General features: G+C 43.9%; 1 protein-coding gene across 2 annotated transcripts in view; it reads left to right on the top strand.

Moving 5' to 3' along the window:
• Nucleotides 1-15,231, top strand: part of hook3 (hook microtubule-tethering protein 3) — a 75,107-nt gene extending 59,876 nt beyond the window's left edge. Inside the window, exons 18-24 of one of the 2 annotated variants that reach the window (XM_056290339.1) lie at nucleotides 1,681-1,715; nucleotides 1,904-1,986; nucleotides 4,598-4,698; nucleotides 5,256-5,360; nucleotides 5,613-5,684; nucleotides 11,023-11,159; nucleotides 11,329-15,231. In XM_056290339.1, coding sequence (XP_056146314.1) covers nucleotides 1,681-1,715; nucleotides 1,904-1,986; nucleotides 4,598-4,698; nucleotides 5,256-5,360; nucleotides 5,613-5,684; nucleotides 11,023-11,159; nucleotides 11,329-11,341 — 546 coding nt within the window. In that variant the 3' untranslated portion in view covers nucleotides 11,342-15,231. Of the gene's footprint in view, nucleotides 1-1,680; nucleotides 1,716-1,903; nucleotides 1,987-4,597; nucleotides 4,699-5,255; nucleotides 5,361-5,612; nucleotides 5,685-11,022 lie in introns of both variants that reach the window. The other variant, XM_056290340.1, reaches the window with a different exon arrangement.
• Nucleotides 15,232-17,526: the final 2,295 nt, after the last annotated feature.

The following is a 17,526-nucleotide window of genomic DNA, read 5'->3' as shown; positions in this document are numbered from 1 at the left end:
TTTGCAAAAAAAAAAAAAAGCCTTAATAAAATCATGAACAGGTATTTGGTTCTGTTCAGTTCTATAAATGATTAAATGTCCATGTTCTGTTTCATCCTCCCCGTCTGTCAGACTATAGTAAGTATGATCTGGCCCTGGTGCGTTCTGCTGTAGACTATGTAGTTCTAGATGCTGACGTGATCTTGGGAAGTCTTCCAGTCTCTTTTAGGACTCCTGAAATATTTGTGACAACTCAGAATATAATAAATAAACACAAGTAAATCCACTGCTCACTGGAATAAGAAATGTGTTGCATAACGACACTTTTTTTTAATGTTGGGCAAGCTAACAAGCTTGGCGCAGAATTTAACAAGTCTTGACAATTTTTACCATTTGTTTTCAGCCAAAAGCAAGTTTGAGGACATGTAATCTTGTTAAAAATGGATTTAATTGGTGTCATAATGTATTGCATTATGACAATATGAACTGAACTCCTTCATCAAATGTCATATTACTCGTCCAAAATTTGCTGCTTTGTTGCTTTGCCAATGCAAAATCTAATGATGGCTATTTAATGTTTACTATGTACCAAGAGGGTTTGAAGTGGTTTTTAGCATTTATTATCTCGTATTCATGATTTCATTGTGCATGCTTATTATGCTGAGTTGCCACACTTGTTGAGTAGTTATGTCTTTTTTTTACGAATCAGTTATCCCCTGAGAGAATCTCCATATAGCGCTCCTTGTTCAGACATCTAGCCCCCATCTCGAGGCAACTTTATCTTCCCGTCTACCCTTGGGGTTCCTGCAAAAAATCCGATTCCTGTGTTTCCCCGTAGGGCCCTGTTAGCTCTCCATTGCTTCATGTTGAGGTCTTCTGGTTTACATCCAGTCTGAATGTCGTGTTTCTAATACCCTAAATATCTGGTTTCACTTGGTTTTGTGGCGTGCCACATCAGACATTACAAAACCGTATCGCTTCAGATTACTCCTTGTGTAATTTCAACAACAGTTATTTAGTTTGTAAGAAAATGCCGTTTAATTCGTTGATTTGACTACTGTCATGTTTTCTTACTGATAACTAAATCTGGAAAATCAATGACGTGGTTTGGTTAGGAGTCATCCAACGATAAACTGAAGATTCTGTTCATAAGTGGCGGCACGGTGGCGCAGTGGTTAGCGCGGTCGCCTCACAGCAAGGAGGTCATGGTTCGAACCATGGGGTAGTCCAACCTTGGGGGTCGTCCCGGGTCGTCCTCTGTGTGGAGTTTGCATGTTCTCCCCGTGTCTGCGTGGGTTTCCTCCGGGTGCTCCGGTTTCCTCCCACAGTCCAAAGACATGTAGGTCAGGTGAATCGGCCGTACTAAATTGTCCCTAGGTGTGAATATGTGTGTGTGTGTGTGTGTGGGCCCTGTGATGGACTGGCGGCCTGTCCAGGGTGTCTCCCCGCCTGCCGCCCGATGACCGCTGGGATAGGCTCCGGCATACCGCGACCCTGATCAGGATAAGCGGTTTGGAAATTGGATGGATGGATGTCTTATTTATTTTGATATATTTTTATATTTGCTGCTGTAGTTCTACTTAAATAGCTGCTTTGTGTGTGTGTGTGTGTGTGTGTCTGTGTGTCTGTGTGTCTGTGTGTGTATTTACAAGACTAAACGGGAAGTACTATATGGTAACTATTGATATGTTTCTTTTTCAGTCAGCCGTCCTAAAGAAGAAATATGGCGAGCACATGTAAGTGGTCTTTTTGGTCCATGAGCAATTAAGATTGCTAGAGTAGGACCCACAAAGGTGATCAAGGGAAATATTAAACCTGCTTTTAAGGATTTTTAATGTCCGTATTTACAGTGTAATCTTGAACAGTTTATAGATAATACAGTAATGAAATACTTGTTTCTTTTATTGATGTTCTTTTTTTCCAGGGAGAAGCTGCGCGAATTGAACGATGAGCTGCTGAAGAAAAACGCCATCATTGATGACATGGAGCCCAAATACACCACCAGCTGTGAGTTTGGGTTCACCCATCCACTTGTGAATATTCATTACGGAGTTGAAGTCTATTGAACTCTAAGGTTCCTTTGTCACTGTTCTTGATATTTGACTGCTGTTGTTTATACAATATACATCACAGTTGGCTTAAAGGACAGCACTGTTGCCTCACCACAGGACAGTCCTTCTGTGTAGAGTTTGCATGTCCCCAGTGGTGCTGGGTGAATCAGCACATTGGTATGAATGATATGTGAGCACATTGGTACGAGTGGTGTGTGTTTGTGTGTGCGTCCACTGATGGAATCGTGACCTGTTCCAGGTGTCACCCATGAATTCTGCTTACTGCATAGGCTCCAGCCTTCCTGCAACCCTGCATTGAATTGAGTGGTACAGAACAAATGAATAACACTACTATACCCATATGTTTGTTTGGGCCCATGACAAAACACATAGAACATTTTCTCACACTGTAAACAACCAAATAAAGAATGTATAAATTGCACACATGGTAGAACTTCATAGGACTTCTTCTTTTGGTCGTTCCCGTTAGGGGCCACTGCAGCGGATCATCCGTTTCCATCTCTTACTATCCTCTGCGTCTTTCTGTCACACCAACCACCTGCATGTCCTCCCTCACCGCATCCATAAACCTCCTCTTTGGCCTTCCTCATGTCCTCTTGCCTGGCAGCTCCTTATTCAGTATCCTTCTCACAATATACCCAGCATCTCTCCTCCACACATATCCAAGCCATCTCAATCTTGCCTCTCTTGCTTTGTCTCCAAACCGTCCAACCTGAGCTGTCCCTCTAATATACTTGTTCCTAATTCTGTCCTTCTTCGTCACTACCAGCAAAAATCTCAACATCTTCATCTCTGCCACCTCCACCTCCGCCTCCCGTACTTTCGCCAGTGCCACCGTCTCCAAACCATATAACATAGCTGGTCTCACAACCACCCTGTAAAACTTTCATTTCACGTTTGCTGGTACCCTTTTGTCGCAAGTCACTCCTGACACTCTTCTCCACCCACACCACCCTGCCTGCACTCTCTTTTTCACCTCCGTTCCGCACTCCCTGTTACTTTGAACAGTTGACACTAAGTATTTAAACTTGGTACAAGTCCTTTTCTCCTTCCTTAGTGTCCAACATCTCATACGTCTTACCGTATGCCTTTTCCTTTGCTTTTGCCACCTGTCTCTTCACCTTACGCCGTATCTCCTTGTACTCCTGTCTACTTTCTTCATCTCTCCGACTACCCCACTTCTTCTTCGCCAACCTCATCCCCTGTATACTTTCCTGTACTTCTTCATTCCACTATTAAGTCTCCTTGTCTTCCTTCCTCTGTTCAGATGACACACCAAGTACCTTTCTAGCTGTTTCCCTCACTATTTCTGCAGTAGTTGCCCAGCCATCCGGCAGCTCTTCACTACCACCCTGTGGCTGTCATAGCACCACACAACAGTCTCCCTTGTTCAACTTCCACCATTTGATCCTTCGCTCTGCTTTCACTCTCTTCCTCTTCTTGATCTCTAAATTCTGCCATCCGATTCTGCCTAGCTATGTTCTCCCCTGTCGCCACCTTGCAGTCTACAGTCCCCTTCAGATCATGCTTCCTACATAAGATATAGTCCACATGTGTGTGCCTCCCTCCACTCTTATAAGTCACCCTGTTTTCCTCAATCTTCTTGAAATATGTATTCACCTCAGCCATTTCCATCCTCTTCACAAACTCCACCACCATATGTCCTACATTCCTCTCCTTGACACCATACCTTACCCATCACCTCTGTTCCCTTCACCAACATGCACATTGAAGTCCGCTCCAATCATCATTCTCTCCACGGGTAAACGCTCCACCACTTCATCCAGCTCACTCCAGAGTTCTTCTTTCTTCTCCATCTCAAATCCAACTTGCGGGGCATATGTGCTGATAACATTCATCATCACACCTTCGATTTCCAGCTTCGTACTCATCGCTCTGTCTGACACTCTTCACCTCCAACACACTGTTGACACACTTTTCCTTTGGGATTACCCTTACCCCATTTCTCCTCCCATCCACACCATGGTAGAAGAGTTTGAACCCACCTCCGATGCTCCTGTCCTTACTTTCCATCCACCTGGTCTCTTGCACACACAGTGTGTCTACCTTCCTTCTCTCCATCATATCAGCCAGCTGTCTCCCTCTACCAGTCATGGTGCCAACATTCAGAATTCCTGACTCTCACCTCCACACCTTTCCTCCTTTCCCACCACAGCATAGTTTCCACCAGCACTTTGCTGGCCAACAGTTTCGGCGGCGGTTGTTGGTAACCCTGGCCTTGACCGATCTAGCATGGAAATCTGATTTATGATCCACATATTTGATTTGGCAAAGGTTTTACACCGAATGCCCTTCCTGATGCAACCCTCCCCATTTATCTGGGCTTGGGACCAGTACTAAGAATGCACTGGCTTGTGCATCCTCAGTGTCTGGGTTGTAGAACGTCATAGGACATAACTGCAAAAAATGATCTTAATCCATGCTGTAATGTTTAAATAAAATAAAGATATTTAAAAGAAGACTTAAAATTCACTGACAGCTGCTAAGTGAAGAGTTTATTGAACTACTGTGTTTTGTCCTCTCAGCCCAACGAGTGGATGAACTGGAAGAGGCGTTGAAGAAGAAAGACGATGACATGAAACAGATGGAGGAGAGATATAAGAAATATCTGGAGAAGGCCAAGAGTGTGAGTATATCACGATTTGATAATATGATGATCAAAGGTCCCACGGGTGAAATAGCTTCATGGAGTTTGGAGTGTTATGTTAACTACTGTTGTATAAATGTTACACTACTAGAGTGAGGATTAGAAAGATAGCTAGGTGAAACTTAGAGCAGCAGCTGTAGTCGCAGTAGAAGAAGTAGAAGTCATAGTAGTTGTTCTTTTCATAGTAATTATAACATGTAAAAAGCATCGTAATAAGATATTATCAGTAGTTATTAGTCATTAGTAGTCATTATAATGAGTCAACATGTAGATTTTAGAGAACAGCCACCTACCTGTGCTTTCACCACTCACACACTGCAAAGCTTCACCCAAATGTAATGTCTTACAAACAAAGTCATCACGTTAGCTTGAAAGTGTAATTGTATTAAACATTCAACTATGAACTATCTTTTTCTGTACACTGTACCAGCCAGCTATTCTTTTCTCTTAGCTTAACTTTAACACAACAGTGTGAGATCACTCTGTCTTGTCTGTTTTTGTAGTCTAGGTGTTAACAAATGGTGTGTTCTCTCCAGGTGATTCGGACGCTGGACCCCAAACAGAACCAGGGCCCATCTCCAGAGGTCCAGATTCTAAAGAGCCAGCTGCAAGAAAAGGAAATGATGCTGCACTCTCTGGAGGTAATACATTAATTGATCGACCAAACCTTCAGTCAGAAGAATAACTAATAAGGATTTCAGCAACCATTTAGTCATTTAACTTGGCAGATGAACCATCAGTCGTTCAGAGGGAAATGACAAGGGTGTAGAAGCACGTCAGCCACAGTCACTACTTATGAAGGACTGTATTTGACCAGCAAATACGTTTTTCGTTTGTTTGTTTTTTGCTTGTTACTTGAAATTAATGTCTTGAATGTTGTTTCCTGTGAACAGAAAGAGATGGACAAGACAAAGAGTCAGAGGGACTATGAGGAGAAACTGATAGTGTCAGCCTGGTACAACATGGTAAGAAGACCAATAAATCTGATTCCTAGTCTCATGTGTGCTCAGACGCACAGAAGATGTGTGACTGAGGAAGACACGAGCAGAAAAAAGAACAGGAGGACATCCAAATTTACAGAGTCCCACCTAAAATGTTTTCAAGATTGATTGGTTGGTGAGCTAAATTCATACATCCAGCCAACCTAAACAAAATATTTCTTAGAACTAACACAGGTAAAATTACATTACATTGCACAAAGAAGAAATGTAAGGTATTCTTCAGGCTGATACACAACTACTACTACTTTCGGCTGCTCCCGTTAGGGGTCGCCACAGCAGATCATCCGTTTCCATCTCTTCCTGTCCTCTGTCACACCAGCCACCTGCTTGTCCTCCCTCACCATATCCACAAACTGTTTGGCCTTCCGCTTTTCCTCTTGCCTGGCAGCTCCATCTTCAGCATCCTTCCCCCAATATACCCAGCATCTCTCCTCCACACATGTCCAAGCCATCTCAATCTTGCCTCCCTTGCTTTGTCTCCAAACCGTCCAACTTGAGCGGTCCCTCTAATATAATCGTTCCTAATCCTGTCCTTCTTTGTCACTCCCAATGAATTTCTTAGCGTCTTCAACTCTGCCACCTCCAGCTCCACCTCCTGTCTTTTCGTCAGTGCCACTGTCTCCAAACCGTATAACATAGCTGGTCTCACAACCATCTTGTAAACCTTCCCTTTAACTCATGCTGGTACCCTTCTGTCGCAAATCACTCCCGACACTCTTCTCCACCCACTGCACCCTGCCTGCACTCTCTTCTTCACCTCTCTTCCGCATTTCCTGTTACTTTGACCCCAAGTATTTAAACTCATTTACCTTCATCACCTCTACGCCTTGCATCGTCACCATTCCGCTGTCCTTCCTCTTGTCCACGCATATGTATTCTGTCGTGCTCTTACTGACTTTCATTCTTCTTCTCTCCAGTGCATACCTCCACCTGTCCAGGCTTTCCCCAACCTGCTCCCTACTCTCACTACAAATCACAATGTCATCAGTGAACATCATAGTTTACGGAGACTTCTGCTTGATCTTATCCGTCAACCTGTCCATCACCATTGCAAACAAGAAAGGGCTCAGAGCCGATCCTTGATGTAACCCCATCTCCACCTTGAACCCATCCATCACTCCTACCGCACACCTGTCACACAACTGTCACACTGCCCTCATTTTCAAAGCAAACATCACATCTGTAGTGTTCTTTTGCAGCAGGATACCATACTACTGCTCGCTAATCATCACCTCTCCTCTTAACGTAGCTTCTATTACTCTTTCCCATATTTTCATGCTGTGACTGATAAACTTAATACCTCTGTAGTTACTACAGCTCTGCATATCTCCCATATTCTTGAAAATCGGTACCAGTATGCTTCTTCTCCACTCTTCAGGCATCCTCTCACTTTCCAAGATTTGTTAAACAATCTATTTAAAAACTCCACTGCCATCTCTCCTAAACACCTCCATGGCCCCACAGGTATTTCATGTGGACCAACTGCCTTTCCACTCTTCATCCTCTTCATAGCTGCCCTCACTTCATCCTTGCTAATCCACCGCACTTCCTGATTATCTATCCCCACGTCATCCAACCTTCTCTCTCTCTCTCAATGTCTTCATTCATCAGCCCCTCAAAGTACTCCTTCCACCTTCTCAGCACACTCTCCTCGCTTGTCTGCACATTTCCATCTCTATCCTTGATCATCCTAACCTGTTGCACATCCTAACTACTTGGTCCCTCTGTCTAGCCAATCGGTACAAGTCCTTTTCTCCTTCCTTAGTATCCAATGTCTCATAAAACTCACCATATGCCTTTTCCTTTGCCTTCACCACCTCTCTCTTTGCTTTACGCTGCATCTCCTTGTACTCCTGTCTACTTTCTTAATCTCTCTGACTATCCCACTTCACCAACCTCTCCCTCTGTATACTTTCCTGTACTTCCTCATTCCACCACCAAGTCTCCTTGTCTTCCTTCCTCTGTCCAGATGACACACCAAGTACCTTCCTAGCTGTCTCCCTCACTATTTCTGCAGTAGTTGCCTGGCCACCCAGCAACTCTTCACTACCAACCAGTGCCTGTCTTAACTTCTCCCTGAACTCCACACAACAGTCTTCCTTCTTCAACTTCCACCATTTGATCCTTGGCTCTGCCTTCAGTGTCTTCCTCTTCTTGATCTCCAAAGTCATCCTGTAGACCACCATCTGATGCTGCCTAGCTATGTTCTCCTGTCACCACCTTGCAGTCTCCAATCCCTTTCATTTCATGCCTCCTCCATAAGATATAGTCCACTTGTGTGCACCTTCCTCCACTCTTATACGTCACCCTGTGTTCCTCCCTCTTCTTGAAATATGTATTCACCACAGCCATTTCCATCCTTTGCGCAAAATCCACCACCATCTGTCCTTCCACATTCCTCTCCTTGACACCACACCTGCCAATCAACTCCTCATCACCTCGGTTCCTTTCACCAACATGTCATTTTAAGTCTGCTCCAGTCACCACTCTCTCCTCCTTGGGTACACTCCCCATCACTTCATCCAACTCACTCCAGAATTCTTCTTTCTCTTCCATCTCACACCCAACTTGCAGGGCATATGCGCTGATAACATTCATCAATACACCTTTGCTTTCCAGCTTCATACTCATCAGTCTGTCTGACACTTTCTTCACCTCCAACACACTCTTGACACACTCTTCCTTCACAGTTGCCCCTACCATATTTCTCCTCCCATTTGCACCATGGTAGAAGAGTTTGAACCCACCTCCAATGCTCCTGGTCTTACTCCCCTTCCACCTGGTCTCTTGCACACACTTACCTTCCTTCTCTCCATCATGTCATCCAGTTCTCTCCCTTTGCCAGTCATAGTGCCAACATTCAAAGTTCCGACTCTCATCTCCACACTCTTACCCTTCCTCCTCTCCGGCTGCCTCTGGATATGCCTCCCCTCTCTCCTTCTCTTTCACCTAACAATAGCATAATTCCCACTGGCACCCTGCTGGCCAACAGTACTGGTGGCGATCGTTGGTAACCCGGGCCTTGACTAATCCGATATGGAAATCTGATTTATGATCCGCATATTTGATTTGGCAAAGGTTTTATGCTCAGTACCCTCCCTGACACGACCCTCCCCATTTATCTGGGCTTCGGACCAGTGCTAAGAATGCACTGGCTTGTGTCCTCAGTGGCATATACACTGATGAGCTATAACATTATGACCATCTGTCTAATATGCTGTTGTTCCTCCATGTGTCGCCAAAACAGTGCTGACCCGCCGAGGCATTGACTCAAAAAGACCCCTGAAGTCGTCTTATGGCACCAAAACATTAGCAACAGATTCGTTCGGGGGGGTGACTGAGGGAATAGCGTGATCCTCCCACGCACTACATCCCCCTGGTGAAACCCCTCACTGTCAGGTGAAAAGAAGTGGCCGGTGATGCCACATGTATCAGAGGAGGCATGTGGTAGTCTGCAGCTCTCCCTCAATCAGCAGAAGGGGTGGAGCACGGGGATGGCTCGGGAAGAGTGGGGTAATTGGCCAGATACAATTGGGGAGCAAAAGGAGGAAAAAAATCCAACAAAAGAAAAGAAATGAAAGTCTTGTTGCTATGCTATGGAGGAAAAAAAAAAAAGGCCCTCTGTTGTTAAAAAAAAGTTTAAAAAATAATACCTGCCCACCCCATCCTCTTCTTCTTTACCTGCTCACCCAATGATGGTGAAAAATGGACATCACTGATCCTGAGTTTCATCTTCTTAAGGGTCCTCTGCTGTGTTAATAATGATAATCAGATTATAATAACCATTACACCTAGTACTGGATAACACACTACCCTACATGACACGGCGTGGTGGTGGCTTCTTAAAAATGTAACATGGGTTGCACTGGGAGTTATTTAACCACTAGAGGGCGCAGCAGTCTTTTAAATAAACTATTCAGTCAGCAGTAACAGTTGACGCATTTGTATATAAAGAAACAGTTAATGTTGATGCTATAATTTCTTACAGCGTATGAGCTTTTTAACATTAATAATCATGGTGGGTTATTTAATTACATCTATTTTCGATTTGAAGTGTTTTTTGTATTTCATTTTGTAGGATTAGGAGGCAATAGTGAGAACTGTTTGCTATGCCTTTTGTTACTTGTGTCTGTCCAAAATGAATCTGTATCAGTTTCTTCTTTTCCTGATTCATAGCAAAACGGACCTGGTGTGGCCAGGTCTTAGGTTGCACACACACCACACACACAGAAGTTCACAGTAAAGTTGAATCATCACGTAAAGTTGAATTATCATGGATAAGAGGGAAGTAAAGGTTCAACATAATAAGGTAATAATAATAATATTATTATTATTAACCAGCCCCCCCCCAACACTCCTCCCAGACAAGGGCCATAATAGAGGCAATGGAGTCAGAAAGGAAAATAAATATTATATATAATACACACACACACACACACACACACACACACACACATAAATGAATTTAATCGTAATAGTAACGTAAGAAAAAACAATCAATAGTTACAATAATAATTGTGAAATAACTAAGGAGTAAGAAAGGGGTACATTTGTAGAAATAACATGTACACAATATTATCAGAGCATTCAAAACATCATCAACCAATGACAGATGGTGGAGTATTTCCCATGTATGTAATTCCTGAACCCGGCCCAGCCATTATAAAACAGATGTGGTTTTCTTTTGAGATTGAACTTAATTTTTCTGAAGCCATGTACGATGACATTTCTTCATGCCACATAGAAATTGGGGGGGGGGGGGTCTGCACTCTTCCATAGCAAAGCAATACATTTATTACCAGCAATCATGGCCAGCTTGATGAACCGTACCATTTTCCTTCTGTCATGTGGGATGTCGGACGTGTCTCTCAGGAAAGTTAATTCAGGTGAGCAGGAGATCTCAGATCCGGTGATCTCTTAAGAATGGCCACAGTACAGATCCAGTTTATTACATTCCCAGAACATATAAGGTTACCCGTCTCTGTTCCGCATCTTGAGCAAAGATCTGAAATTGGGTCATTTATGCTATGGAGTCTTGCTGGTGGGAAACAGGTTGTGTGAATAATGTTGACCTGCAAAAGTTTATGGCGGCTGTTATATGAGAAGGTAAGCGCCTTCTCGTAAAGTGATTCCCCTTCGTTTTCTTCCAAGGTACAATTCAGGTCTTGCTCCCATCTACTCAGTCTTATCTGAAAACTTGTGGTTAGCTCTTTTTTTTTAATGCTGTGGCCAAACTTCCGTCTGTTGGATACCCGGGGTTCGTGTAACTACCATAAAGCCTCTGCTCTGTCTGTCTCTCTAGGGTATGTCAATGCAGAAGAAAGCAGCCGAGGACCGGCTGGCCAATTCTGGTTCTGGTCAGTCCTTCTTGGCCCGGCAGAGACAGGCCACCAACACTCGCCGTAGTTACCCAGGCCATGTCCAGCCAGCTACCGCAAGGTAGACCAAACCAGGGCAGACAACACTTCGCCAAACTACCTTACAACCTCCTTTAACCTACATAGATGTCCCAGGTTTTTTTGGAGTACACAATTCCAATTAATATCCAACGGAGCTTCCTGTTTTCCTGTCTTGCCCACTGATTTCCTTTTTGTGTCTTCTTGATCAGATCCATGAGGTAGAGATGCTAGGCAAGACTGCCTAAACCCTGAACCCCCCTTTAATTCTCGACTAAGCAACTCTGAACCCAGACTCCCTTGACGCCAGCCTCCAACCTGTCTCACACCCCAACTCATAAACAGTTAAGACTCCTGCCCTACTTACTCCAACACTAGACGTGAACAAACTGTCTCGTCTCTGTCTCCTCCTCTGCGACAGGGTTTTGCTAAACTATATTTACGCTCCGCAGGTAAGCAGTCTGGACCCCCCCCCCTCCCCAATCTGTGCTGAGCAACGTAGCTCTGCTGTCTGTTTTCTGTCCATCTGTTGACAACATACTTTCCTCCTCATGGAGAGAAACCTCTCTCCCTGCTCATGCAGTATTTATGCACATTTGTACTTATCGAAATGGAGGTTCTGTTTTTGTTTTTGACTGGAGTGTGTTTTTATTTTGCCTTGATTTATCTCTTGAAATTAACGGAAGATGTAGCTTTAAGCAAATAACCACAATTTTTCAGTAACATTTTCCCTCGGAAGCCTCTTCAGTGTTTTGTATACAAGTGGATGATATTTTCATAAGATTCCTTACTTGCAGTGTCTTAAGTTATTATGTCTTCTACTGGGGAAGTAGGTCAGTGTTGCGGTAGCAAGATGCTATGTAGAGGTGTATTGGAAGATGTAAGTTTTTAAGACAAACCGGTGATAATTAATAATCACATGGTCGGTGACAGGAAGTCAAATCAGTTCGTCTAGACACAACGTTTATTGAGAGAGACTGCAGGTACCCCCGCCCTTATAAATAACACAGCGGCATAACGACCGAAAACAACGATCGGTTTCATATGTAAATTGCCGTGACCATTAACTAGTGTTACAGTGGCCATGTGTGCTGTTCACAGAGGATCGGGGAATGGTTGCAGTCACGGCATTGTAAGATGGCGACAGCTCGTAGAGAGGAGAAGGACAAAAGCTGCCTAAGCGTAAACTGTTTGTGATTCTGTATGTGGCGGGGGCGTCGGAAAAGTTCAGACGCATATTTTCCAAACACCGCGTCTCCGTTGCTTTCAGTCCCCAAAACACGCCGCGCCAGAAATTTGGTCCACCCCGAGGATCGAGTCCCTCTCAATAAACGTGTCCAGATGAACTGATTCGACTTCCTGTGATTTTCTTACCTGGATTATTGAGCTCGCATGAAGACACATGGTCAGCGTTTAGTTCGGGATGAAAATGAGTTCAGTGGTCTCTGATGGGCTCGGGTGATGGGAAATCCCACATTTGAAGCTCACCCCAACTTCTGTTGCGTTGGAAAACAACACTGATATTATGGGAAACGATTCAGCTCACTTCCTGGAATTATTGAAATAACTAAAGTTACTTCAGATGCTGTCTGATTGATTGCACAGTGTCGGGGGTGGGGGGGGGGGTTGTAGCACAGGTCAAGATGTTGCATAATGTTATAGGCTGGTCACTGTGTTGCATGTAGGACCTTGTTGGGGGAGAATGGGGAAAGTCTTCAGTAGGTTGAAATGGCTGCGGCTTCTCCCAGTCTTGGTCTCAAACGACACCTTATCTGCCGTTAGTGTTCAGTTGCCATTTACCAGGCTGTGTGATTTCTGTCTTCATTGTTACACTGACTCGTTCCTCCATACAAGTATTCAGCAGCCCTTTGGAAAAGGTCAGTCTCCATCAGTAGCATGGACTCAAAGAGGGACGGGTAGGACTAAGAAGAACCAGCTTTGACAAAGTTGGTTTAATCTTTTAAAGAACTAATAGGTTTTTAGACACCTTTTTGTGTTTTGCACATTTCTTGTTTCGTTGTGGTGATGGACAGAGCTGAATTGAGAGCAATATTTAAAAGAGAGTAGTTGTAAAGAGATGAGCTGAAATGTAAAATTGGTCTAAGTTAAAATGACAAGGCGCGTGTTACAGATCCACGCACCCGGTCGAAGGGAGGATCGATGAATTAGCAGTGCCTTTTAGACTCGGTGTAACTGAGAGCGAAGGTGGTTATAAAGAGCGCACATTTCCCCCGTCATTCTTTGCTATTTTAGATTTTTTTAAAAAGTCCTGACCCTGACCGTAGGTTTCTTGACAATTCTTTCGATTCGGTGGGCTCAGCGAGGGCTTCTTTACCCTTATAATTCCTGTATTTACCTGTTTTATTGTGTAACCTTGTTATAATTCATGCCTGGCGTTTTTTTTATATCATTTGCTATTATTTATTATTCTTCTGACGCTTGTTCAGCACTTTGTAACATTGTTTCGAGGTGCTGTGGAAGACATGACTACCAGCTCTACTGTTACATGTGCTACAGACTCTTCAAAGAGCCAGGATACAAAGCTGTTACATGTACTCTAGACTCTTCAAAGAGCCAGGACACAATGCTGTTACATGTCCTTCTTATGCAAAAGAGGGTAAATATCATAATTGTCTCATGTGGGGAAAGAAAAAAACAATAATGGATTGAATAGGAGAAGATTAGCATTGTTCACTCAAGTTTGAGTATGAAAACGACACAGGGTTAAATCCACCACCAGTCAGTCGTTCCAGGACTTGGATGTAATTCATGTCCATTCTGAGAACGACACCGTAATCAGCAGCAAATGATGCAGTTACACAATAGGCACTCCTCTGTTGCTGAAAAATGATGTGAATGCACTCATTAGCTTCTGTAGGTTAAAGAGATTTTGCAGGGGCGTCCAGGTAGCGTGGCGGTCTATTCCGTTGCCTACCAGCACGGGGGTCGCCAGCTTGAATCCCTGTATTACCTCCGGCTTGGTCGGGCATCCCCACACACACAATTGGCCGTGTCTGCGGGGGGAAGCTGGATTCCTGGTCGCTGCATTAGTGCCTCCTCTGGTCAGTCGGGGCTGCTGTTCGGGGGGGGGGGGACTGGGGGGAATAGCATGATCCTCCCACGCGCTGCGTCCCTCCGGCGAAACTCCTCACTGTCAGGTGAAAAGAAACATCTGGCGACTCCACATGTATGGGAGGAGGCACGTGGTAGTCTGCAGCCCTCCCTGGACCGGCAGAGGGGGTGGAGCAGCGACCGGGACGGCTCGGAAAATAGCGTAAGTGACCACGTACAATTGGGGAGAAAAGGGGGAGGGGGGGTCCAAAAACAAGGGACATGCAGTAATCTTGGTTCAAGGTTTTTGTAGTCATGAGCACTAGACAGCATGGAAGCAAATGAAATTCTTCGGCCTAGAGCTCAGCGCAGCACTGTGATAAAATAAACAGCTGGAACCATGTATGATGTTTTGAGCCACCCACCCCCTTGGCACAGAGGATCATTCTCTGTATCACAAATGATGATACGATGATATAGATGTTTTGAACCAAAGCCTAAATGTGCTCAGCAGGCTTCAGCCCCAGACCTCAAATTACCATCCCTGAATCTGAATACCGGCTCAGGATCACAACAATCATGCTAGTGGTCGTAATAACAATGTGCGGTATATTGCTAACCTGCAGAAGCCAAAATGAGTGCGTGATAGTCCTTTATGTTCCCTAGTGTTACTTGTGTCCCAGCATGGGACAGTCAGTTGTGTATTATTATAGAGGTCAAACGAACAACAGAAGGCTGTGAAGAGGTCAAGATTTATCACAACATATAACAGTTGCTGTATTTTCTATTGATAGGATACATTTTTCTTCAAACATTTAACTGAAGTAGTAAATAACCTTTCCATTTGCCAAGTTTTATATTGCTTGTATACAAATACTAAATGTACATATTGTATGTGAGAGACAGTGGTAGAGGACATGTCTGGTCATTTTAGAAGGTGGAAAACTCATAATTGAAGTTAGATGGATTTCATATAGCATCTGTCCATTGAGTACATGTTGATAAAAACGTGCTTCCTACACTGCAAAACCTGGAAATTATGTTGTAAATAAAGCTTGTATAAAAACTCACGTTTGTTTGGTCTCCTCATTGCGTAGGGGAGTTGCTCAAAGCTGTGATTGTAAATCTAGTCCGCAGTAACCCACAGCCCTGCTGGTTTCCTATTCTGCCTGGTACTCAAGTAGCGTCCACCTGTTGTTTCAGGTCGAGAGGCTGCTGATATTCCTGGACTACCTAAGAGTATTTAAGATGAATTCAGAAAAAAATGAATAAAGAAAAAACAGCATCGCAGGGGGGGATGAGAGACCAAGGTTGAGAACCACAAACTTAATTACAAACCCCAATTCCAATGAAGTTGGAACGTTGTATAAAACGTAAATAAACAGAATACAATGATTTGCAAATCCTTTGATCTATATTCAATTGAATACACTACAAAGACAAGATATTTAGTGTTCAAACTGATAAACTTTATTGGGGTTTTTTTTGTGCAAATATTCACTCATTTTGAATTTGATGCCTGCAACACGTCCCAAAAAAGCTGGGACAGGAGCATGTTTACCACTGTGTTACACCACCTTTCCTTTTAACAACACTCAATAAGTGTTTGGGAACTGAGGACACTAATTGTTGAAGCTTTGTAGGTGGAATTCTTTCCCATTCTTGCTTGATGTACGACTTCAGTTGCTCAACAGTCCGGGGTCTCCGTTGTTGTATGTTGTGCTTCATAATGCGCCACACATGTTCAATGGGAGACGGGTCTGGACTGCAGGCAGGCCAGTCCAGTACCCGCACTCTTTTACTACGAGCCACGCTGTTGTAACACGTGCAGAATGTGGCTTGGCATTGTCTTGCTGAAATAAGCAGGGACGTCCCTGAAAAAGACGTCGCTTGGATGGCAGCATATGTTGCTCCAAAACCTGTATGTACCTTTCAGCATTAATGGTGCCTTCACAGATGTGCAAGTTACCCATGATGCCATGGGCACTAACACACCCCCATACCATCACAGATGCTGGCTTTTGAACTTTGCGCTGAGAACAATCTGGATGGTCCTTTTCCTCTTTAGCCCGGAGGACACGACATCCATGACTTCCAAAAACAATGTGAAATGTGGACTTGTCAGACCACAGCACACTTTTCCACTTTGCGTCAGTCCATCTCAGATGAGCTCGGGCCCAGAGAAGCTGACGGCGTTTCTGGGTGGTGTTGATATATGGCTTTGGCTTTGCATGGTAGAGTTTTAACTTGCACTTGTGGATGTAGCGACGAACTGTGTTAACTGACGATGGTTTTCCGAAGTGTTCCTGAGCCCACGTGGTAAGATCCTTTACAGAATGATGTCAGATTTTAATGCAGTGCCGCCTAAGGGGGTCGAAGGTCACGGGCATTCAGTGTTGGTTTTTGGCCTTGCCACTTACATGCAGAGATTTCTCCGGATTCTCTCAATCTTTTTTTTTTAATCTATTTCTGATTTTTCCATTTTTTCTCCCAATTTAGTGGCCAATCGATCCCTACTATTTTAGTTCAAATTCCCACCCTCGTACTGCATGTGTTCACCAGCTGCATCTCTCCGGCCGGCAGTCTCGAAGGAGACGCCTCCCCACTTTCGTGACAAAGCGACTCCAGGCCGAACCACTGATCTGACGAGACCGGGGCGCGAACCCCGGTCCCCAGTGGGCAACTGCATTGACACAAAGCCGATGCTTAGACCGCTACACCACCGCGGACCCTAATTCTCTGAATCTTTTGATGATATTATGGACTGGAGATGATGAAATCCCTAAATTCCTTGCAATTGTACGTTGAGAAATGTTGTTCTTAAACTGTTGGGCTATTTGCTCACGCAGTTGTTCACAAAGTGGTGAACCTCGCCCCATCCTTGCTTGTGAATGACTGAGCCTTTCAGGGATGCTCCTTTTATACCCAATCATGACACTCACCTGTTTCCAGTTAACCTGTTCACCTGTGGAATGTTCCAAACAGGTGTTTTTTGAGCCTTCCTCAACTTTCCCAGTCTTTTGTTGCCCCTGGCCCAGCTTCTTTGGAACATGTTGCAGGCATCAAATTCAAAGTGAGTGAATATTTGCAAAAAACAATAAAGTTTACCAGTTTGAACATTAAATATCTTGTCTTTGTCGTGTATTCAATTGAATATAGGTCGAAAAGGATTTGCAAATCATTGTATTCTGTTTTTATTCACGTTTTACACAACGTCCCAACTTCATTGGAACTGCGGTTTGTATTACTTTTCAACAGATCATATTTTTCAATCAGTTAAACTTTATTTACGTAACCCATGTCATAAACATTGCATGCAATCAATGCAACATGAGAACTAGTTAGAAATGAAGAAATAC

The sequence above is a fragment of the Lampris incognitus genome, chromosome 12 (genome assembly GCF_029633865.1).
Source record: "Lampris incognitus isolate fLamInc1 chromosome 12, fLamInc1.hap2, whole genome shotgun sequence".
NCBI lineage: Eukaryota > Metazoa > Chordata > Actinopteri > Lampriformes > Lampridae > Lampris > Lampris incognitus.
The sequence above is the reverse complement of the archived record's forward strand: the minus strand, read 5'-3'. Positions and strand labels throughout refer to the sequence as shown.